The sequence below is a fragment of the Neomonachus schauinslandi genome, chromosome 5, assembly GCF_002201575.2.
Source record: "Neomonachus schauinslandi chromosome 5, ASM220157v2, whole genome shotgun sequence".
Classification (NCBI taxonomy): Eukaryota; Metazoa; Chordata; class Mammalia; order Carnivora; family Phocidae; genus Neomonachus; species Neomonachus schauinslandi.
In genome coordinates, this window is record NC_058407.1 from 24,238,066 (window position 1) to 24,263,566 (window position 25,501).

General features: G+C 36.0%; 1 protein-coding gene across 1 annotated transcript in view; it reads right to left on the reverse strand.

Annotated features, from left to right (window-relative positions):
- The window catches only part of NEDD1 (NEDD1 gamma-tubulin ring complex targeting factor), a 50,497-nt gene that overhangs the window by 21,621 nt on the left and 3,375 nt on the right, over nt 1-25,501 (reverse strand). The window contains exons 3-6 of the mRNA XM_021687542.2: nt 23,614-23,708; nt 18,837-18,953; nt 15,457-15,597; nt 603-832 (exon numbers count right to left, since the gene is read on the reverse strand). Of these exons, the coding sequence (XP_021543217.1) occupies nt 603-832; nt 15,457-15,597; nt 18,837-18,953; nt 23,614-23,708 (583 nt within the window). The remainder of the gene's footprint in view (nt 1-602; nt 833-15,456; nt 15,598-18,836; nt 18,954-23,613; nt 23,709-25,501) is intronic.

The window sequence follows — 25,501 nt, forward strand, 5'->3', positions numbered from 1 at the left end:
CAAGCACACCTATAACTGTTAAGAAAGCCAGAAGGCACAATGGACCCAGATACTTAGAAGATTATGTACCCTTTAGCTCTAGATCAGTGGTTCTCAACTGGGGGCAATTTTGCTACTTTTTCTAATATGCGGAGTGCTACTAGCCTCTGGTGGATAGAGACCAGGGATGCTGCTGAATATTCTACAATGCCCAGGATAGCCCCCACAAACGAGAATTATCCAGCCCAAAATGTCAACAGTTTAGAAACCCTGCTCTTGATAATGAATTAATTTTAAAGCAAATTAATCACACTGCTTTTAAAATATACATATTTAGTTGTATTTCTGAAAAAGAATACCATGCCTATATGCTAAAATAAAGATGTGCAATCATTAACATGCTATCCTCAACATTCAACATCCAGATGTACTCTAAAGAATATCCGCATCTCATGTATTTTTTTCTGCATGGGAAGAAAGAGAAAATTCTATCCTTCTAGATATCAAGCACACAACTTTAGATCTTCCAAACATTAACCAGAGGTCTATGCAAATCACAAATGTCTGCTAATGAGATAATAGTTATTTGTCACTAAATTAAGAAATGATCGTGTCACACTTACTTCTTACTTGAAGTGTCATAGAGAATGATTCTTTTATCCAAGCCTATAGTCACAAATAGCAATTCATTGACAGGAGAAAAACAGATGCCTGAAGCTGGAGCTTTATGTGTACTGTCAAAGTTATGGTATGGACTCTGACTATTCACATCCCAGAGAGTTACTATTCCGTTATCCGAAACACTGCCCAGTAGTGATTTCTTAAACAAGGAGTACTTCAAGTGCCGAACAGACTATAAAAATAAGAATAAATTTTATGCAATTGTAACCATTCATAAGAACGTTTTATATAAACTATATAAATGATGGCAACAGTCAACCACACTATTCACAGAGGATTTAGGACTTCTCTTGTTCATAGAGTAAGAGGTTTCAACTATGACAACCATAAAAATCACTTAGTGGGCTATAAGATGATCCTAATACATACCAATATTCTAGTAATTAAATATTTGTCATGATTTTATTATCTTGGAATAGAGCTACCTCAACCTCCCCTTTTGTAGAGGAAAAATATAGTATGTTGAGATTAACTACATTAACTCATCAGGCTTAGGAATATCTACCATAATAAAAGGCCCAGTAGCTAATCACAGCCAAATCACGATTTATAAGTATCAGAGAACACTGGCAGAGAATAAGCAATATTTCAAATTTATTTTCTCTACATATTTTATTTTATTTATTTATTTTTTTAAAGATTATTTATTTATTTATTTAACAGAGATAGAAAGCACAAGTAGGCAGAGCGGCAGACAGAGGGAAAGGGAGAAGCAGGCTCTCTGCCCAGCAGGGAGCCCGATGTGGGCTCAATCCCAGGACCCTGGGATCATGACCTGAGCTGAAGGCAGCCGCTTAACCGACTGAGCCACTCAGGCGCCCTCTACATATTTTAGATATTTGGATATATTTGTTTGAATCTGGGCATTTGATGCACTGGCAATTTAGCACTTGAAGCATAATAAAAAAATTAAGTAAACCACAAAGAACTGACAACACTCTAGACTGGGGATGGACTATATCCTTCTTTCAAAAGCATCAGCCTGAGGGCAATACTGGCCTTTCTCTAAACACTCATCCCTGGGGGCAGTGGAGACATTCTCTCTTTCTAGCTTCTGCTGGATCAGAATAAACAAAGATCCAGTTTGAGTAAAGTAGATGAATTTTATCTACTTTTACTAAAATGTTGCTTTCAAACTTGTGTTGATATTATCACTTACTGAGCTGAGGATTAAGTATCTTACATTTAAGCTAATTTTTCCCTGCACAGAAACAGCAATATAAGTATAGAAATTAACAGTAGAATCTGCAAGAGTGGGAAACTGGTTTTCAAAGAGTTAAGTTAGAGTTCCAAATAAAGCAATGAATCAGGCTCTAGTAGGCTGAGAGTAGCTATACATATAGGTCCCAGATAAATCTGGCACAAAACAAAAGTCAAATCTGAAGGTTTTTTGTTTGTTCTATCTAGTTTAATCTATTATACTCCAAAAGCTTCTATATACCACTAGAAACCACTCAGAAACCACTAGCTTCTATATATTAAAAACTCATATACTACCTACTTCTAAGATGTTTCAAAATAATATATATCAGCCCTCAACAACAAAAATATTTATGATTAATACAAAACAAATTCTGTCTAAGGAAACAAAAGGAGTATTTGTTATCAGACACCCCAACATGAGATAATTACTTTGGTCATGCATTAAATATGGCTCCTCATTTTCAGACGGTTAAAGTACAAAGAGAAAACATCAGCTTGTGTTTTCCATTTTTGTTGAGGAAAAGTATATCCATTCCAACAGAACAATCTTTCCTCTGGTCTACACTCAAGGAAAAATAAACTACTTGGACCTTGACTATATAAAAGACATAGAGGGCACCTGGGTGGCTTAGTCGGTTAAGTGTCCGACTCTTAATTTTGGCTCAGGTCATGATCTCAGGGTCATGAGATCAAGCCCTGCATCAGCCTCCATGCTGAGTATGGAGCCTGCTTGAGGTTCTCTCTCTCCCTCTGCCCCTCCCTCCATCCCCAAGCTCTCTCTCTAAAAAGGAAAAAAAAAAAAAGACAGAGGTCCTTAGTGAATTGCGATGTTTATAGTCACATATCAACCTAGCAAAACATTAATTTTTTTAAAAATTCTGTAGCACATTAAGAGTTTATATAATGGGGATTAACATAAGAATAAAAAAAGAGTTTATATAGTTATGGTCCTTCATATAATCTAAATTTAGATTAAATACACAAGCAGAACTTAAAAAAAAAAACCTAACATCATAAAACATAGACCTCATAGATCCTCAAAGTACATAAAATTCAACCTCTTAGCCACAGGATTCCTACTGGAAGGTGGTCATCCAGAATCTATTTGAATATAGCAAGGAAAAAGGAGCTTACTACTTCATATAATGAAACTTTATAAATAGTTAAAAATGCATTTCTTGATTAAGTCGAAACCTAAATTCCAAATATTGCTTCATACATGTTCTGTGGACCTATTTGGCAACCTTATTTAAGAGAAGAAAAAAGGCTAACGATAACCATCAATCTTCATTCAAGCAGGGTCTCGGCCAAACTCTGCAGGGTCTTGGGTAAATTACTTAAACTCTCCAAGCCTCAGTGTTCTCATCTACAAGACAGAAAACGCTCTTATTTTCCAGTCAAAGTTCTTCTAAGAATTAAACAGAATCTCTGCACAGAGCCGTGTACACAGCCGTAGCCGCCACTATTCTCACGGGCTCATGACTCATTCTTCATTGTATATGTACCCATTTGACCATCTTTTACATATACTTTTTTAAAAGACCCTTAAGTAGCCAAACTGATTTCTTTAAATGGCTCCCCTCTATCTCTCTGATACATTTCTGACCTTTCTACAGCTATTAAATCATCATGTCTTTAGAGTATCATTAAAAGACTATCCAATGACCTGGATAAATGAAGTATTAATCTACTAAATTATATTTAAAATAAGTACTAATAATACATGTTAGTACCAGCAGTACTTATTAAGCCCCTACACCTGGTTCCAGATTCAAACCATCTAAGGAAAAAAAAAAATATTGCCAAGAACCTTATGAAAAACATCCCTAAAAGCAGCAATGCCATTTTTTCTTACATTATTATTATGTAAGAGTGTATGTGCTTGTGGAGAAATATATGTTTCTAAATATAAAAAGTACATCACTCACTATAGATCAAGGGTTGGCAAACTTTTTCTTGAAGGGCCAAGCAGTAAATATTTTATGCTGTTGTACAGCAAAAGCAATATGAATGAGCATGGCTGTGTTCCAATAAAACTTTATTTACAAAAATAATGGTCAGCTACTGGGTCACAGTTTGTTGGTCCCATAGTTTTCAAACATAAATGTTTGAAATAAAAAAACAAAACATGGGGCACTCAGGTGGCTTAGTCAGTTAAGTGTCTGCCTTCAGCTTAGGTCATGATCCCAGAGTCCTGAGATCCAGGCCCATGTAGGGCTCCCTGCTCAGTGGGGAGCCTGCTTCTCCCTCTCCTTCCCACTTGTGCTCTCTCTCGCTATCACTGTCACTATCTCTTTCTCTCTCTCAAATATTTTAATAAAATCTTAAACACACACACACACAAAAGGAGAGAAAAAAAATCTACAATCCTACCACCCACAAAAAAAACTGGTTAACATTTAGTTTTGTTGTAAATAAGTCTTAATTTTATTGTTTAAATATTTTTCTGTGTGAATGTATGTTTGTGTGTATTCAGTAAGTATAAAAAGAAAACCTGGGATCATACTTTATTATTATAAACTCAGCACTGTCACTAATACTTTCTACTACATGACTTCAACAGCTGGATAATACATGAATATATATCAATTTATCTAAATAATCTAATGTTGGACACTTAGGTTATTTCCAATTTCCAAGTATCCTAACTACTATCATTTTTAAAATCTGCTAATTTATGAAAGAATTTGTATTTCACTGTTGTTCATGCTTTAAAGGTAAGGTTCTTGGTTGAAAAATACTAAGTGACCATCTGTCTTCCTTCTTTTATGAATTACACATTAATCTACTTTGCTTATTTTCCATTGGGCTATTAAGATTTTTTTAAATCCTAATTTGCAATTGATCTTACTATAATAAGGACATTAAAGCTCTCATAAGTATAAATATTTCCCCATTTTTCTTTCAATTTTGTTAATTTTTTAAAAGATTGCTATTTGTCAGACTTTTAAGTTTTTATGCATTTAAATTTATCATATCTGTCTCCCTAACTTATAACTTTGTTCTTATACTTAGAAAAGCCTTACCTTCACAGAGATAAGAATATCCACTCATATTTTATTATAGCTTTATAATCTGTAATATGTATGTACCTAAATACATATATATGTATATATACATATATATACTAGACACTATACTTATATATACAACAGATACTATACGTGTGTATATAGACATACATATAGACACACACACACATACACACACATGCATAAATATATACAGTATCCCTTCAACTCCATCCCCTCCCTCTTTTTTTCTTTTTTAAGATTTTATTTATTCATTTGAGACACAGAGATACAGAGAGAGAGCGAGCATGAGCAGGGAGAGAGGCAGAGGGAGAGGGAGAAGCAGGCTCCCCGCTGAGCCAGGAGTACGATGTGGGGCTTGATCCCAGGACCCTGGGATCATGACCTGGGCCGAAGGCAGATGCTTAACCATCTGAGCCACCCAGGCATCCCCATCCCCTCCCTCTTCTTAAGTCCCAGTGTCTTGTCTCAAGCACTAATCAACTGTCACTGGAGGTACTGCCCACTTCCATTCTCAGTAGCTTACTATCCATCCTTCACATTGCTGCAGCAGTAACCTCTTCAAAACTGGAAATCTGAACATATTTGTCCTGCTTAAAATCCTTTTAACTCGAAGACTCTGAAAAGTTAGTTGTTACAGCGGTGGCAGGGTTTCTGAAATCTCTCTGAATAACCCCATATGTGTGTGTGTGTGTGTGTGTGTGTGTGTGTGTGTGTGCAGGCCTAGACTTCCTATCCTTAGAAAGTCCTATTTCTCAAGGTTGGCCCTTGGCTGGTATCTGGGATTTTGGGAGGGTTTCCACTACCCTAACTGAAAAGAGCGACTCACTGACTGATAAAAGTGGCTCACTGTGCCGAAACTGTTTGTGTATGAGATACGGTTTATGACTGCACCATGGCTGAACAGCTGCTTTCCTTCTAGGAGTTTGGAATTTCAATATATGCTACATAGAGGGTGCCCAGGTAACTAGCCTCCACTAAAATCTCTGGGCAATGAATCTCTAATGAGCTTCCCTGGTAGACAGCGCTTCATACATGTCACAGTTTGATGCTGGGGAAATTAAGTACCTCCTCTCCACTGAGAGAGGATGCTTCGGAGCTTATACCTGGTTTCCTCAGGACTTCACCCCATGCACCTTTTCTCTTTACTGATTCTGCTTTGTACCCTTTCACTGTAATAAATCACAGCCATATGTATGATTATATGTTGAGTTCTGTGAGTACTCTTAGTGAATCATTAAACCTGGTCTTGGGGATCCCTAGCACAGTGAGTTTAAATGACTTTGTGTGCGTGTATGTTTTACAGACAGACAGCAAACCCCAGACAGCAAAAGTAAAATCCCATGAACATTTACAACAAAACTAGACGATCAGGGATCCTCATGAGCCCCAAAATACATGCTAGAAAGTCAAACAATTAGCAGCCACAAGTCCCTCATAATATTAGTATCTGTGCAAAGGAAGCAGAAGGAAATAACAGGGAGTCTGAGACAGAGCTGAGAACAGGAAAAGTCCCAAATAGCCAATAGGTATTCAAAAAAAAAAAGCATGGGGACCAATTTGACAAGCTCAGCCGAAACCAGGACTATCTGCTGCATTGCACACAGAGGTCTAGAGAAAGGTCTGAGGAGCTAGAGAAGTTTAGCTGCAATGAACTCCCCAAACTGACCAGATGAGATGCTTACCTCCCAGATCAGGGCACCACACTAAGGAGACACTGTTAGGAGTAAGTGCAAACCTAAATAGGATGGAGTCAACAGAGCTGAAGGAGAGCAAAAGTTCACATACAAGTAAGTGAGTGGAACAAAGCTAGGCAACCTCAGAAAACAAGTCACCATTAAAACAAAAACAAAACTAACTGAAAACAAGAGGGAGCTTGTAAAGCTAGAAAAGACACCCTGAACCCCATCTCTGTGTAGAAGTTCAGGGAAACTAACTCCACAGATAAATCCCATATGAAGTTATTATGAGAACAAGAAGAAAGGAACTCTCAGAGGAGATGACCAACAAGAAAATAAAATGATACAAGACATTGAAAACAATATAAATCAGAATTAGAAAACATCTCATTAGAAATGAGATGTTAGAACTTAGAAAAGAATTAGAAATTTCAGAAGTCTCTGCAAAAATGAAGGCTAATTTAAAAGGAATATAAGAATGAATAAACACAACAGATAACACCTTAGAGATGGGCAAAAAATAAAGAATTTTTGAAAATTATAAATAAGGAAAAAGTTAAAATGATTTGAAAGTAAATCAGTGAAGACAAGATCTAATAAAGAAAAAAAAGAAAACATAAGGAAAATAACAAATACTAAAAGCAATAATTCAAGAAAACTTCCCTGAAAGAAAAGATCTGAAACTACATATTAAAGAAGCACACTATGTCCCTATGAATAGCAATACAGAGTGACCAACACCAAGACACAGTCTAACAAAATTACTGGACTTTAAAGAAAAAAAAAATATCCCTTGGACATCTAGGAAAAAAGAAACAAGTGACTTCTAAGGAAAAAAATACTTAAATTATCATCAGACATTTGAGACCAACAATGATGGGAGTAACACATTGAAGTTCCTCAAGGAAAAAAAATGTGAGCCTGCTACTGAGTTACATCATTTTTCATTTTCTTTCTTTTTTTTTTTTAAGATTTTCTTTATTTTTTGATAGAGAGGGAGAGACACAGCGAGAGAGGGAACACAAGCAGGGGGAGTGGCAGAGGGAGAAGCAGGCTTCCCGCGGAGCAGGGAGCCTGATGCGGGGCTCGATCCCAGGACCCCGGGACCATGACCTGAGCCGAAGGCAGATGCTTAACGACTGAGCCACCCAGGCGCCCCTACTGAGTTACATCAAAAGAGAATTTATGTTAGAGAAAAAGTCAAAAAGCAGAAAACACATACTTATGGAAACGATATATGGTGCTCATTGTGATTATAAAATTTTGGAAAGTACCTAAAATATAGGAATGTTTAAACTGTGGCATTTGAACAATGGAATATTATGGAGCCACTAAAAAATTATGGTCATGGGGGCACCTGGGTGGCTCAGTAGGTTGAGCATCCAATTCTTGATTTCAGCTCAGGTCATGGGATCCAGCTCTGTGTGTTGGTCTCCACACTCAGCAGGGAGTCTGCTTGAGATTCTCCTTCTCCCTCTACCCTTCCCCACAGCTCATGTGCACTCTCTCTCCTTAAAATAAATATATAAGTCTTTTTAAAAATTATGGTTATGAAGACTAGTAAAATGAGAATACCTGGGATGGAACACTACCATGAAAAAGGCAAAAAACAAGACTGGACCAACAGAATGATTATAATTGTATGGAAGGAAGATAGAGCTATACATAGAAACACTGCAAGAAAACATTCTTCCCATTACAGAAAATTTGGAAGACAGATATAGAAGGGAAAAAAATAGCCTTTAAGAAGTATCTACATTAGGGTGCCTGGGTGGGTCAGATGGTATCTGCTCCTTGGGAGCCTGCTTCTCTCTCTCTCTCTCTCTGTCTCTCATGAATAAATAAATAAAATCTTAAAAAAAAAAAAAACTAAAAAAAAAGTATCTACATTAAAAATATAGATTAGAAGTTTATTTTATGCCAACATGTCAATTATAAAACTGCTCAAAGAACATACTAGATAGGCTAGACAAATATACACAAATACTAAGAAAAAACATGGAGCATACTGCATGGAGCACTGGGTGTTATACAAAAACAATGAATCGTGGATCACCACATCAAAAACTAATGATGTATTGTATGGTGACTAACGTAAGATAATAAAATAGAATTTAAAAAAAGAGAAAGAAAAAACATGGAGGACATATTATCATGCAAACACTGTATATCAATGTTCCTATATAACATCAAGGAGACCATTATTCTAGAAATAAAGCTTTGTAGTCAAACTCTCTGAGTGGTAAAATTCAGGTATAAATATAACCAGACAAACAAGTTAATCCAATTAAAATTAAACTCATTCTTGATAAAATAATTATTATTTTTAAGTGTAACTAATAATTATTTACATTTTTGGACTCTGTACCCAAACATGGTTACTAATACTTACAAAATCTATACCTAAAATGTCAAAAATTACATTGAATAAAATTAACTTATTTAACATATACTGAAATACATTATTTTTTTTTTTTAAATACATTATATTTAAAATCTCACAAATAGGGCGCCTGGGTGGCTCAGTTGGTTAAGCGACTGCCTTCGGCTCAGATCATGATCCTGGAGTCCCGGGATCGAGTCCCGCATCGGGCTCCCTGCTCGGCAGGGAGTTTGCTTCTCCCTCTGACCCTCCTCCCTCTCATGCTCTCTGTCTCTCATTCTCTCTCTCTCAAATAAATAAATAAAATCTTTAAAAAAATAAATAAATAAAATAAAATAAAATCTCACAAATAGCCTGCTGCATTTAAAGATCATTTTTAAGTCTAAGGAATCATTAAATAGATCCACTTTGTAACTGTTTTGAAAAGGGCCGCAGTTTGGGAAAGGCAACACAGGTTAACCTATTTGTGAGCCTCCGCTGCTGAACCTGCCAAACAGCAACATGCAGTTGTAATCTAGAAAGTCTGTCAGCCCTAGCAGTTCTGCAGAGGCCGCAAGCCTCCCCCCACATCTGCCCCCTCACTCCTGCAGAAAGACACTGTGATCCACATAAAACTAATAGCTTCAATTCAGCTCAGACACTTCAAAGTTAGGATCTAAGTATATTCAGGCAATCTCATTTCCAATATGAGATTCAGTATAATGCAGATTCAATGACACTCCAGGTTTTTGTCACTTTTGCTAAGAAATCAATCTGATGATTTTTAAATATTTCAAATTCTTGATTGTTCATAGAAACAAAAATTAAAATTTTTATTTTAGGGTGCCTGGGTGGCTCAGTTATGCATCTGTTCGACTCAGGCCATGATCCCAGGGTCCGGGATCAATCGAGTCGTCCCCCGCCCCCCCCATCAGGCTTCCTGCTCAGCTCAGTGGGGAGCCTGCTTCTCCCGCTGCCCCTCCCCCTGCTCCTGTGCACATATGCGTGCGTGCTCTCTCTCTCGCCAAAATAAATTTTAAAATCTTTTAAAAAAATAAAATTTTTATTTTTATCATTAGATGTGTCCTATCTACTATTTTTCTCAATACCCAGACCCTACTTATAGTAACTGATCAACATAAAAACGGGCTGGCTAACAGTATATTTGAGTTGAATTATGTCAATCTTCTGACAGACTTAAAATTTTTATGAACATTGTTTAAATTTAAGAAATGAATATTTAATATGTTTGAAGTCTTAAATGAATTTTAAGAAATCTAAATGAATGCTCAAGTAGCAATTCTATGTCTCTAGTCACCAACAGATAAAATACACCATAACATGGGGCGCCTGGGTGGCACAGTCGTTAAGCGTCTGCCTTCGGCTCAGGTCATGATTCCAGGGTCCTGGGATCGAGCCCCGCATTGGGCTCCCTGCTCGGCCGGGAGCCTGCTTCTCTCTCTCCCACTCCCCCTGCTTGTGTTCCCCTCTCTCACCGTGTCTCTCTCTGTCAAATAAAATCTTTAAAAAAAAAAAATACACCATAACAAAATCATTTGTAGGGGGAAAAAACAAAACAAAACAATACCACTCCAAAGATTTCAATTACAATGCTCATAGAAGGGAAATATAAGTATGCAGAATCATGAAAACTGTGACTTTCTTCACTAAAAAAACTGAAATTGCATAGTTACACAGCAACCAAATGGTATTTCCTAGCCCACGTACTCTGTGTTAAAGGTACAGAGGAAAAGTTAAATAATACAGTACACAAAACATACAAACATTTGTTCCAGGGAAGGGGGAAAAATTAAAATACTCCAGTTCAATTTCTTCACTTTCTTTAATGCTCTCCTTTTTCTAAGTCAAACACACAAAACATGATTACTGAGGTCAAGTTACAACTGGAAAATTAGCAAGGGTTTAGAGGGAACTCATTAAACCTAAAGATACGCAAACCAGTTTGGGAAAGTAAATCACAAAAGTTATTTTAATGATTTAATATGATTATTCATTAAAAGCTCACTGAAGTTCATTGATCTCTTACCAAATGTTAGGAACGATGCTAAACACACTCAGCATCTCATTTAGCCCTCAAAACAAACAAAAAAACAGGACTCTACTGAAAGTATATTCGCATTCTCACTTACAGATAAAGAAAAGGAGGCTTGAGAGTTAAGTAACTTGCCCAGGTTCACACAGCTAGCTCTCCAAATAAATGTGGGACCTGCGATACAGAACTATACCAACGATCCTACGGAGATGCCGACTTGTGCTAGCAGGAGGCAGCAGACACATGAAGATATCATGTGACCTTACACAAGAGATAAGCCTACAGCATTACTGTTTTCCTCAACTAGAAAATAATTTAAATTCAGTTTTGCTATGCAAATAATCAATGAAAATCCTTTGAAAACCAACCATACAGTGACCGACCACCTAGAATTTTAAAATATCTTTAAAGTGGCAAGAGAATACTGCAAAGTTTCCAGAAGCTTCGGATTCTCAAATCTTTATACATTCAGCTGCCTCTGAGCTAGAAAGAGATCCCAAAGAAAACAGTGCTACCACTCTTAATGAACAGATTTTCAAAATAGTTAAAAGTCTTGCCATCTAAAAGTCCTCATTTGTAAAATGAAAAATTAAAAAATGAAAAAAAATTTGTAACATACATCTCACAAGGGAGTAGCAAAGATTAAACAAGAAAATGTAACATAAAGCAATAATCACAGTGCTTGAAACACAGGAAATGGTAGTAAGGATCCTATGAAGGTGATAACCTCTGCCTGGAAGGCTCTCCAAACCCTCTCACCACCTACAGTCACCCCAGTGGCAAGAGGATGGTCTTTGCAATGAGTAATGCTGACGTAATTATACACCTGTCTGGAAAGCTGAACCCTGTATCTCACACCATACACAGAAATTAATTTGAAATGGATGATAATAGACATAAATGGGAAAGGTAAAAAAATAAAGCTTTATCTAAAGGTAAAACAATAAAGCTTTAATCCAAAAGAAAACAAAAGGACACTATTTTTAAGACCTTGGGGTGAGCAAGATTTTTTCAAGAGGACACAAAAAAGAGCATCTATAAGTGAAAGTGATATACTAGACTAGGTTTCATTAAATTTAAGAACTTCTGTTCATTTTTTTTTTTAAAGATTCCATTTATTTATTTGACAGAGAGAGAGAGATAGCGAGAGCAGGAACACAAGCAGGGAGAGTGGGAGAGGGAGAAGCAGGCCTCCAGTGGAGCAGAGAGCCAGATGTGGGGCTCCATCCCAGGAAAGAGGCATTAGAGTTAAAAGGCCAGCTGTAGACTGAAAGAAGATATATGCAGCATGCATATCCAAAAAAATTACTCAATCTGGAATATATAATAAACTATAAATCTATCAGAAAAAAACACAAGTAACAAAATACAAGAAGGAGGAACAGACTTGAACAGTCACTTCACAAAAGAAGGCATATGAAAATACACTCAACACATCCGGCATGCAGAAATGCAAATTAAAACCACAATGAGGTACCACTACACAACCATCAAAATTGTTATAACTAATAAGATAAACAATACTTGGTATTAGCAAAAATGTGGAGCAACTGCATCTCACAAACATTGCTGGTAGAAGTGTAAAATGGCTCAAGTACTTTAGAAAGCTTTTTGGCATTTTTTAATAAAGTAAAGCATGATGCCTACACTAAGACCTAAGCAAGTCCATTTCTGAGTATTTACTCAAGACAAATGAAAACATAAGTCCACAAAAAGACATTCACAAAGAATATTCACAGAAGTTTTATTGTAATAGCTAAAAACTAGAAACAACACAAATGTCCATCAACAGACTGTGACATATTCATATAATGGAAAATGACACAGCAGTAAAACAGTATGAACTACTATTCCATGCAACAAGGCAAACAGTGAAGACTAGAAGAAACCAGACACATCCAATTCCCTAAGAAATATGAGGCAGGGGCGCCTGGGTGGCTCAGTCGTTAAGCGTCTGCCTTCGGCTCAGGTCACAATCCCAGGGTCCTGGGATCGAGCCCCGCATCAGGTTCCCTGCTCCGCGGGAAGCCTGCTTCTCCCTCTCCCATTCCCCCTGCTTGTGTTCCCTCTCTCGCTGTGTCTCTCTCTGTCAAATAAATAAAATCTTTAAAAAAAAAAAAAAGAAAGAAATATGAGGTAGTGCCTAGGAAGGGTTAAGACAGAGTCGTCCGGTGTGCCAGAAATGTTCTATACCTTCTGGTAGTTATGCAGGTATATACATATATAAAAATTCATCAAGCTATATACTTAAGATATATGCCCCTTATTATTTAAATTATATCTCAATTTTAGAAATTTAAATACTTTGCACATAATAAAGCCAAGAGCAAGAACTAAACCTAATGCTTTCAGAACTATTCCTTCATGTCTGGTTTTAATAAAAACAAACCAACCAAAAAAAAAAAAAACCTCTCTAACAAGATAAAATAAAAACTGAAATATAAGAATTCACATGGTAGGTATCTGACCTAATGTTTATGTTACTAAAAAGTCAGCCAAGAATTTTTAATCTAAATGTGTCATGCTTCTAATATATCAAAAATCTTTAAAAAAAAAAAATAGGAGGGGCGCCTGGGTGGCTCAGTTGGTTAAGCGACTGCCTTCGGCTCAGGTCATGATCCTGGAGTCCCAGGATCGAGTCCCGCATCGGGCTCCCTGCTCGGCAGGGAGTCTGCTTCTCCCTCTGACCCTCCTCCCTCTCATGCTCTCTGTCTCTCATTCTCTCTCTCTCAAATAAATAAATAAAATCTTTAAAAAAAAAAAAAAAAAGGAAAGGAAGAAAGAAAATTAACTTCCTTAAAAAGCAAGACATGTGAACATTAGATAAGATTTTTTCACAATAGTTCCAATGTTTATGGGCTTAGGCTTTATGTCTCATTATCAAAATACAAATAACCAAAAAAAGAATGACAAAAAAAAATATTACTTCCTGCTTTTATGACTGTATTAATACGTTCTCTGTGGCAAATCACTTATCCACATCCATAAAATGCAGAAAGTGAAATTACCTGTAAACGCTTTCTTTTAGTTCAAGGTTTCTAGGATTCGAACATTGAACTAATCAAAAACTCTGATTAGCTCCTCAAATGCCTTCCAAAATAAAAGCTGAATCTTTGTTCTGGCATTCAAAGTTCCACATTAACACTATGCTCATACTTACCTTACCAATCTTTTTTCACATTGGCCCTATATAAAAACCTATATGCCTTCCTTAGTGTTTTTGATTTCCTACATACAAAATACCCTTCTCCCAAAGTTCTGTATTAGCCTATTAAGATCTTTGTTATCTCTATACCATTTACATATTTATTAAGGATCTTTTCCATATAAAGTACAAAGCTGGATAATGGTTGAGGACAAAGAAACAAGACATGGTTCCACCTATAAAGTGGAAATGTAAAGAGCTAACCCTAATATAAATTAGAATCAATTAGCAAAGAAGCCAATTTATACTGTAGTAAAAGCAAAATAAAAATCATTTAAGCATTAGACACAGATGAAATCCTCCCTCCTTCACTTTTCCCTATTTTATTCCCAGATAGTTCTCCCCCTGCTCTGAATCACCATAAGATTGTTTTATATCAACATCTATATCATGTTTACGTTTATCTCCTTTATTCCCCCAACATATAAGGAACTTGAGAAGACTTTTTTCTGTTTTTAATATCCATTAAATTTTCCTCAAACACTAAATATATACTATTCAAATCATGATTTCAAAAATTGCTTTTCAAAAGTGAATAGCTCCCATATTTTATCTAATAATAGTTAAGGCCAAAGTGATTATAATAAAAAGTAAGGATTGAAAGAGATTGCACCTCACTGGAAATTTCTGCCAAGAATTTCACAGAAAGCTGGCCAAAACTTAGATTTCTTGAGTAACTGAACTTATTCTTTTACAAATTTTACAGATGAATATTTTATAAAGAAAAAAATTACTTGACTAATTTTCCTTCATAAAGTTTCCCTCACTACTCCTGTATTAACCTGAAAGTCCATAAACAAGCTTTGGGACTTTGACTATCATATACTTACACAAAAACCTTGTGCCTAAACACACTCAACCATCTATGTCCACCAAAAAGCATTTTTGGACAGAAGTATCTATCTTGTAGCTGACATAGTTTGAGCTACGATAACTGTGATGTCATAGAAAGATTAATATCCATATATCAGATTTAACCTACCCAACAACTGTTTATATTTTGCCATATACAGTTATATTCTAGGAGCATGTGACTACTCAATGGCATAACTGAACTCATGTAGGCAACATAATCCAGTATGAATTACCTTATTTGAACATTTTTAAAGAATACCATTAAAAAACAGCTAGCTCTAAGTTTTTTAAGCAAGCTAAATGCAAATTTAAAATACTTAATTTTGAAAACTTAAAATTCACTGTCTTATGTAAGATAATTCAAAATCTACCTTATCAACTCTGATTTGAATAAATGCATACTATACCTGGTTACTGCCATGGCCAAAGGGAGTACTAGATAAATTAGTGGTTACACTGTGCAAAATAATTTCACCACTGAGAGATCCAGAAGCAATGTAGCAGTCATTCCAATTGTATGTGACACAAGTTACTTCATCTTTATGATCCTGAAAGAAATGAAAGTAAGTACACTACCACATAACCTTCACACCGCACATTTTCATGTTTTTGTAAATTTCATTTTTGGTAAATATTATGTATTTGTGAATTTAATATCTGCTTTAACATTTTCCTCAAATAACCTAAAAAAAAATTACTCAAATGAGTAGGAAACTATTTGATCAACACCAAGTCTTCTCAGGGAACAGAGACTTAGTTTTTATAACTGTTATAATGATCAGGCACTCTGAAACAAGAGACAAAAGGGAAAGGTAATTTTCTAGATGGCAATATGTCTACCTTCCACTGACAACTAACATTTATTGCAAGTTGACTATTATGAGAGTCCCTGGCCTTGAAAGTATCACTGTTCAATGGAAAAGACAGGACATTTAAATTAACATGAAAATGGCAGAAGGAATGCTAGATGAGTAGTAGAGGCAAAGTGTCCTAGGAAAGAGAAAGAGGCATGACTGTGACCTAAGTTGACAGAAGAAGCTGTGGGGAAGACATAAAGCTTGAGTTCGACCTTAGAGAAAAAATAAACAATAAGTAGGGGAAGGGGAAAGAAACCAGACACACAAAATGGAAGAGAGCAAAAACAAAAGCCCCAAAGCCAGAAGAAGCAAGGCATGGCTGAGAGACGACAGCAGCTGTTTCCATTTGCTGGGAACATTATGAATTCTTATTAATCCTTAGAAGAATCCTGGGAGGCAAGGTCACTTTTCTCATTTATAGATGAGTTCACTACATGAGGCACAGAAAGGTTAAGAAATCTGTGCAAGCTCACATAACTACTAAGTGGCAGATCCAAGATTCAATTCCAGGTCAAAGCCCAAAGCCTATTTCCCTCTCTATACTAAGTTGTCTCCCAATCCAAAGGGGAATCCACTTTGAGGAAACAAAACTGGTTTTAAACAAACTGGGTTCACAAGCACTGTATTTTCCAACATCAAATTAGAGATATCTAGCAGGAGCATAGAAAAGTGATCAGGGGGGCGCCTGGGTGGCTCAGTCATTAAGCGTCTGCCTTCGGCTCAGGTCAGAATCCCAGGGTCCTGGGATCGAGCCCTGCATTGGGCTCTCTGCTCCACGGGAAGCCTGCTTCTCCCTCTCCCACTCCCCCTGCTTGTGTTCCCTCTCTCGCTGTGTCTCTCTCTGTCAAATAAATAAATAAAATCTTAAAAAAGAAAAAAAAGGAAATAAAACTGGTCAGGGTTAGAAGTATAGTTTTTAACAGTTTGCTGTTGTATCTTAATATAAATAAACTAACTTTTGCATCTAATAATTAGATTAATGTAATATCATAAATAGTAGCTATAATATTCCACTTATAATCCAATGTTTTCAAATGGCCCTTTGAGCATGTCTGAAGGTATCTTTACACTTTATTCCTTACTTAAATCAAAGAAAAAATTGCTATCCCAAGGAAAAAATGTCTGATGAGAAGAAAAAAAGACAGTGGACATTTAGTTCATTGTTCCCACTTGGAAAATTACGAACATGGGGTCCAATACAATTTCTATGACTTTAAAAAGAAGCAAGTGTCTTCCTTATTTTAACTGTGGAAAATAAGTCATTCAGCAAATATTCAGTAAGCACCTACCAAGTGCCAGAAATTGTGTTTCCAGGGAGAGCACCGCAGAGAAGAGACCCAAAGGTGAAAGATTAGATTTCCCACTATCAAAATTAGTTAGTCAAACACTTGTTAACTGAATGAATAAAGAAATGAAGTACTCTAAGAGTTGTAAACAATGGGAAGAGACAAAACTATCCGGAGTAATTGGGAAAACTGAGGATGGAAGAACAAGTAGCATTTTGCCATGCCATAGGAGTTATAGGGGTAAGAGATGCTCCTAAAATGAATGAGAATACGTGACAAAAGGGGCCACAAACTTCAAATCTCTTCTCAATTCTGTAAAATAATCTTTTTCATAGTAGGTATACCCCTCTAAATAACTTTAACTCAATTTCATAATTTAAAAAATTAAACAATGGATAATATCTGAGTTTGCATTTCATCTTTGTCATTACTAGCTGTTTGACACTGAACAAGTTCTTTAACATCCCTGAGCCAGAGTTCCTCCATGGGTTCACAGAAATAGTACTACCTGCTTTGCAGAATTCTTGTGACACAAAGAATAAACATAGTTAAGCACAGTGGCTGGCATATCAAAGAACTCAATAAAAGTTAACTATTCTCATTATTGGCAACTCTTCAATTATCCTTAAGACTCTTCAAAGTTTAGCTAATATCTAAAATAATGAACTTCCAAAGGTAATATTTTAAGCAGCAATTACAGGATTACATTTCTGTTTAAAACAAAATCATTCTTTATATACAATTTCCCTAGCAAGAATTAACCCAATGACATTTGACATTAACAAAATGATAATGTGTCTAGCATTTGCTTCAAAATAATCTGAGGGTGAGTTTACATAGTAATCTGATTAGAGAGTAGATAGGGCACATATAAAATAATATTGGCCATGAGTTGACCATCATCAAAGTCAGATGAATGTATGTGTATGTGTATTCATGTTTAGAATTTTCATATTAAAAGTTTTTTAAAGACATATGAAAATGAAAAATAACCTTAAAAATGAGTTTCCAAATATTAAAAGTACATAATAGTGAAAAGGTGAATTCCAAAAAAATCATCATAACCCAGAAGCTTTCACGTGACAAGTATTTTTATTTTCTAAAACTACAAAAAGCTAATTATTTAAAGAAACACTAATTGTAAATAGTAAATTATTTTAGAAAATATTTAATTACCAAGATGAAAACACATACACACAAAAATAACACAAACAGCCGCAACCATATATGTTAGAGAACTAAGAAGTCAAATCCCCAACTTTGATTAGTAGGTCGATTATGGCCATCCCAAAACCACTCTCATTTTTCTCAGAGACTTAAAAAAAGATTTCTGATGACAACTCATACTTCAGAAAAAATGAAGGAAGTGGTTCACTGAAAAAAGAGAGGAACTAAGTGAAAAGAATAAAGGAAAAGTTTTAAACACCAACAATATGCATTAGTGACATACATGGAGGTAAAAACAGACGAAAAAAATTTTTCTGACTTAAATAGCATCTTTATTTTCCCTAACAAATCTCACTTCAATTCTGAAGCATCTTATTTTTATCATAAAAGCTCAAAATTAAAAGTGTGGCAAATATTCTAAACATCATAAGATACTCATTACTACAAGGATTTAAAAAAAAAAAAAAAGTTGCTTACCTTAAGAGATCGATGAATTCTTTTTGATTTTAAATCCCAAATATTAACAGTGTGATTTAGGCCTCCACTTACTAAATACATAGATGTGGAATTTAAACTGACACATGTCTGCTTTTGCTATTAAAGAAAGAAAAAAAGTTACCTTAATTTAATAGAGCCCAGAGCTGACTTTCAAGTCCCATCCAACACTTAGTGAGCACTTTGTAAACATTTGTTGAATTAAATGCTATAAACATGCTAAGACTTAGACTGACCTCTCATCATCCTCCACCCGCATCCAACAGCTTGAAAGGAGTTCAAAAAGGCTTCAAGGAACTCAACCAGAGTGGTGTTCTCCTCCATAGAACAGAGCTGACAGAGGAAGCTTAGGCAACACCAGCAAGTCTTGGCCTCCCATCATGGCTTACTTGCTCTTAATATTGCCCCTTAGTAAAACCTACTCTTGTACTTTCACAGAGTATCTTGAATTAGAATCAACCCACAGCTCAGAAAACACTAAACGTAGAAGAGACTTTAAAGAATGTCTAGACCCCTTCTTTTACAGATGGGGAAAGTTCACAAAGAGGACAAGATACTTGCCCAAAGTCTCACAACAAAGTCTCCCCCAGTGGAGCCCAAGTCTCAAATATCAGATCTTCAGAACCTAACTCTACACTCTTCCTCCCGTCTGAAAAGGCACCATCCACTAAGTTTCTCAAAAGTCCAGAATTACCCTTGATTCCACGTCTCCTTCCCTGCCACCTACTGTAAGTTCTTTAAACTCCAACACTAACATAAACCCCACAGGGGCTCCCCTTTATCTACTGAGGCTACCAACATACTAATCCGGACCCCATAGAACCACACGAACAGCAGCCTCCTAACTGGTTGTCCCACTTCCAACCCGACTCCCCTGCATTCTGTGCTCCACAAGTAGGATGACCTTTAAAAAATGCAAATCAGATCATGATGCTCCCATTTAAAAAATTTTGATGGCTTCCAATCAGCCCTAGAATAAATTCCAAACTCATTAACCTGGCTTTCAAACCCTACCTCATCTCTCACCATTTTCCTCCTCACCTACTAATTCTCCAGCCACAATGGCCTTCTTCCATTCCTTAAACGTCATCAGCCCTGTATTTGCCTCAAGGCTTCTATACTTGCCTGGAAACCTCAATTCCCTGAGCCCTGGCTGAATGACTTCTAGTTGATAGACAGCAACTTCAAAGCCACACTTTCTGGGGACCTCCCTTGGCCACCTAATGTAACTTGCTATCTCAATGCTTATTTTAATTCTCTGTGTAGCAACTTAGTCACTATCTGGGTATTCTGTTTAGTAGTTTACGGTCTTCCGCCAGAATGTCAGTTTCATTAGTGCAAAGACCATATCCATGCTCGATAAATATTTATGGAATAAATGGCTAAAAATACAGAGGTTTTCAAGTTTTTCTCACAATGAGTATCTGTGAGCGTCATCTATCTGGAGGCATCATCAGTAACTATGCTACACAGTAAAACACAATGTTGCATGTGTTTTCTCCTATTTAACCTTCAGATACACTCTGCAGTTACATTAATTGTTCTCACCTCTAGTTGAATGCAATGGGGGAAAAAAAGAGAAAAATGAATTCCAAGGGGCACATTTTATGACTTAGCTAGAAGTTAAAAGGTAAGCTATGTAGATTTAGGCAAGTCATCTCACCTTTCTAAGCCTACGTTTCTTCATCTGAGAAGTGAAAAATCAGGACTAGATCTATTGTTCTTACCTCAAGAGTCCACGCATCTGAAAAACATCCTGTGCTCAAAAGAGCACTTTTCTTAAAAATTTTAATTCCAGTATAATTAACATAGTGTTATATTAGTTCCAGATGTACAGTATATTGACTACTTCATGCTCATCATGATTAAGTGTACTCTCAATCCCCTAGGAGAGCAATAGATTCTTCTAAGAAATCTATCCCTCCCCCGAGGTTTCTTCCAGCTCTGAAATTTTGACCAAGACTCAAAATTACTAACACATATAAAAATATCAGGAACACATTACATCAATGTTTCAGTACAGTTGCTACAATTCCCTATAGACACCATTCTAGGAACTGACTTTGGTCTAAAGGGACTAGTATTGATTTAGAATCTGGAGGCACCTGGGTGGCTCAGTTGGTTGAGGTCATGATCTCAGGGTACTGGGATCGAGCCCCACATAGGGCTCCCTGTTCATTGCAGGGTCTGCTTCTGTCTGCAGAAGGTGTCCCCTCCACCCGCCCCCCACCCTGTGCTTTCTCTCTTACCTGTGCTCTCCCTCTCAAATAAATAAAATCTTAAAAAAAAAAAAAAAGAATCTAGTTATCACCACAAATCAGGACAGTTTACTAAGAGCTATCAAAATAACCTTTAAGAAAATAAATAAGAATGGTGTCCATCAAAATCAATATATTAGTATTCTAATCATCAAAAACAACTCAAATTATTAAGGACTCAGAACAAAACCTATGTTTTCAACTGGCCTACCCTGATGTTAGAAGATCTTTTTTTTTTTTTATGTTGATGTATTTTTTTTTTTTAAAAGATTTTATTTATTCATTTGAGACACAGAGATACAGAGAGAGAGAGCATGAGCAGGGGGAGAGGCAGAGGGAGAGGGAGAAGCAGGCTTCCCGCCGAGCAGGGAGCCCAATGTGGGGCTCGATCCCAGGACCCTGGGATCATGACCTGAGCCGAAGGCAGACGCTTAGCCATCTGAGCCACCCAGGCGCCCCTTTATGTTGATGTATTATTAATGTAGCTAATGAACTTAAATAATTGATGAAAACTGTGTGCTTATTATAGGAATCCTGTACCCTAAAACACAAGCAATGGGTGAAGTTTTTAAAATCTAAAAATAAAAGCTGGCCAAATGTCTAGGTTATACAGTAGCTTAAGATAATCATTATATTACTGTTAATATCAATTTGCCTACTCTAAAGAGCTAAAAGCAAAATCAAAGAAAATAAATATAAACTTAAAGTTCTGCTCTAAAAATCGTGTTAAAGTAAGTAAGATAGAATCCTATTTCCCCAAGGAGTAATGGTCTCATATCTCAAATGGCACACAAATAATAGGACTTGGATCCTACAAAGCAAAGGTGATCAACACACTAATATGTTACAAGAAATTACTAACAAATGCTAAAGAACCAATGTTTGCAAAATATTCTTTTAAGCAAATTACATTAAAGCAGATTCAAATTATAAGTAATAACCTCACTTTCATCCACCTGTATACTTTTTTTTTTAATTAAAGATTTTATTTATTTGGGAGAGAGCATGAGCAGGGGGAGGGGCAGATGGAGAGGGAGAAGCAGACTCCCTGCCAAGCACAGGACTCCACGAGGGGCTACATCCCAGGACGCTGAGATTATGACCTGAGCCAAAGGCAGACTCTTAACCAATTGAGCCACCCAGGTGCCCACCATCCACCTGTATTCTGATGTGATTTCTTAACTGTAGGAAAGAGAACTAACTATAGCAACTGATGTGGAATATTCACAAAATCCTTAGAATTGTGTCACATTTGTGAATATCATCTACTATTTTCATAATTTAACAAGAACAACAATTACAAAGTTCCCAAACTGTTCTAAGGCATAATGGATAGAAGGAGCACAATATTGTGCTGGAAGTGGAAACTGAAATTGTTTTGATATTGTTATTCAATTCAACAAATGCTTGTTGACACCTCTGATAGTACCTAAAGATCCAAAAATGACTAAGATGTTCTGCCTGCTCTTGAAGAGTACAGTTTACCTTTTATCAACCAGGGCTACTCTCTGCCTCAATTTTATTTAACTGAGTTTGAATAGGCAGTGTGTCTCAAATTCTGTATCTGCCCTTAGCAGACATTCTCTGCCCCAGCCTCTAGCATTTGTGGGCTGGATTTGATGCTTGTGTCAATCCCACCTGCCTTTAGGAAAGGATGGACAGAAATCAAAAGTCCTTTTTAAATTAGATGAGCTCATATTCCACTGTCCTTCTGTGTTCTTTCTAAGTGAGCTACCTTACCTATTCCAGTGTGTAAAATTATGACAACTGATAATGGTTTAGGGCCTGCTATGAAAACTTTGAACCTTAAATTAAGAACAAGCTACCACTACTTCTACCTTTTTAGTTAAACCTTATTAACAAAAAAAATAGATTTCAAGGAGTGTGTGTGACTAAAAATGAGGACACCATCATTATCCTGAATCAGAGGGATTAACATATAAAACAAAAAGATCAGAAAAAAATATGCAGTGAGAACTTCATTTAAATGCTCTGGGACCAAGGCTCAGTTTGACAAAGCCATCCTGTTCCAGGAGAGCTTGAGGAGACTCAGGCAGGCCCCTCAGTAACCAGAAGGACAGAAGCTAAAGCAGAAGCTACCATCACATAGGGGTCTTTAGCTGATGGTCCTGAACTCAACAGCAGTAAGGATAGGACTATATCATTAGGACATTTGAATGGTCAAATCAACCTGGTGACCGCGGTAGGACTTGGGCTTTAAAAAGGCAGCAATACCAGGCAATCTTCCACAGAGAGATGGAGAAAGCAAGTGATTAGCTGACATAATCTAAGTCCTTGATTGCTCCCCTAAGATCCACTATTATTTTACCTGAAGATGTTTCAGTACCCATCTCCTCTTTAAGTGTTACTGTATTATTTTGAGTTTTGGTTAAGAATTATAGTTTTAAACACCTTTATATTTAGTTGCAAGCACCATAAGAAGCAGTTACCACCCAAGTAGAACTAAGATTTTAAAAATTTTTTTTTTAAAAATCACTTACCCCTTCACCAAGCTCGAAAAGTAGAAAAGGTTTATTTTTGTAATGTGAAACAACAATTTTGTCGCCACTGGAAGATGCTGTCACTAGAAAGTTATCTAAATGAAGAGTTATGGAGCATCAAACAATTCATGAGCATCTCTAGCACTAGACTATTATTGCAAGAATTGTGATGATAAAAGCAAGTGCACTAACCTAAGAAGACAAGCAAATGAATATAGCTTATACATCAGCTTTCAAAAATGGCTCAGGTTACTAATTACTAATTCTCTTTACTACTACCGCAGGGAAGAACTATCCTCTCTGGCTCTACTATTACTTGAAAGCTATTTTACCCAAGTGAAATACTACTCCATTTTCAAAGAATAGGCCAGAAGGTCTAATTTTATCCTTCAAGAATGAGATCATGATAAAAGCAACATCAGCAAATATCAATCAGCCTTTTCATCTATAAACACCGCTCAAGATAGTTATTTATTAACACAGTGCTTGGTACCAATTTAAGCTATAAAGCAAATAACCACATTAGTCTCCTGTTCATCCATTAAAAATATAAAGCCTGATATATCCTTAGAACTAGAATTTTTATGATAGAATGTTTCAATCTTAAATAAAGAATAAATATTACAGTAAATATAGCAAATATAAATATATGTGGTTAAATAGCAACTATTTATGCTCTGGAAGAATTTTATTTTATAAGTTAAATTTATTAAAAACTTAATTTAAAAATTTAACTTAATTTAAAATTATTTTACCTTGTTTTACAGAAATTATAAGAACAGTCAGTAAACAAAAAACACTGTAAATTATTTTTAAATTAAAAAGATTAAATACAATATAATCAAGAATAAGAGCCTAATTTTGAGAGTCATAATGAATTAAAATATCAGAAGTTTAAATCTTTGATTTCTAACGAGCGAAACCTTAACTGCATTATTTTGGGTGGTTTCTATAACATTTGTATATTTCATGAATAGACCATGGATTGTGATTTTATTATGATACATGATTCAAATAAAATCATTCCCACCTAGATATTATAGCACTGAGAAGAACAAATCATTTCCCTTTCCTTGGTTTCATCCTCTGTTTACTACTTTTTCTCCTTAGAATACAGAAAAGGACTGAACAAATATGAGAGGGTAATCTAGTTACTCCTTTTATTTCTCTTGTAGTTTTAGAAATCATGAGAAAGTGAGGAACCCTACCTAATAGGGCCAAAAACCTGGTACCTCACTCAATCCTGTTCTTGGAATCCATGCTAAGTGGATCCCAAGTAGCTGAGTCTGGGAGGTCCTTGTTCTTTGGTAACTAACCTCTATGGAAGAGATCAAAGCCTCATTAAAAATAAGACTATATGCAAAAGTTTCCAGTGCGTATCTACCTGTACAACAAAACTTTATAGAAATAAGACCAGTTTCCAAAAGTCATCCCACACTACCTCATAGTCACATCAGTTTTGTTGATAGACCATTAAGTGGTTTATCAGCAAATGCCAACTCCTAATAAAACTCCTTGGAATAAAAATAAACTCAAACTAATAAATCTTATCAAGAACTGCTACTTTTTTTCTTATACAGTAAGTAACAGGGAAATTAAGCTCTACACATAATAAAAACCTAATAATAGAAAGAAGCAACCTCACATATTTGTCACTCTCCTTAAAACATTTTTCCCCCACTACCCGTCTGGAGAGTCCTTCAAAAATGTACTCCCTTCCTTCACCAGGAGTTTGATTAATAGAGCACCAAAGTAATTTATTTTGCTACTTTAACACAAAATCAAGGAATGATAAAGAGGTAAATTTAATTCAGTAAGAAAATTCATCATTTTTGTTACATATTTGCAAGAATAATTAGGTTGGGCATGAAAACTTCTGTTTTTGTTC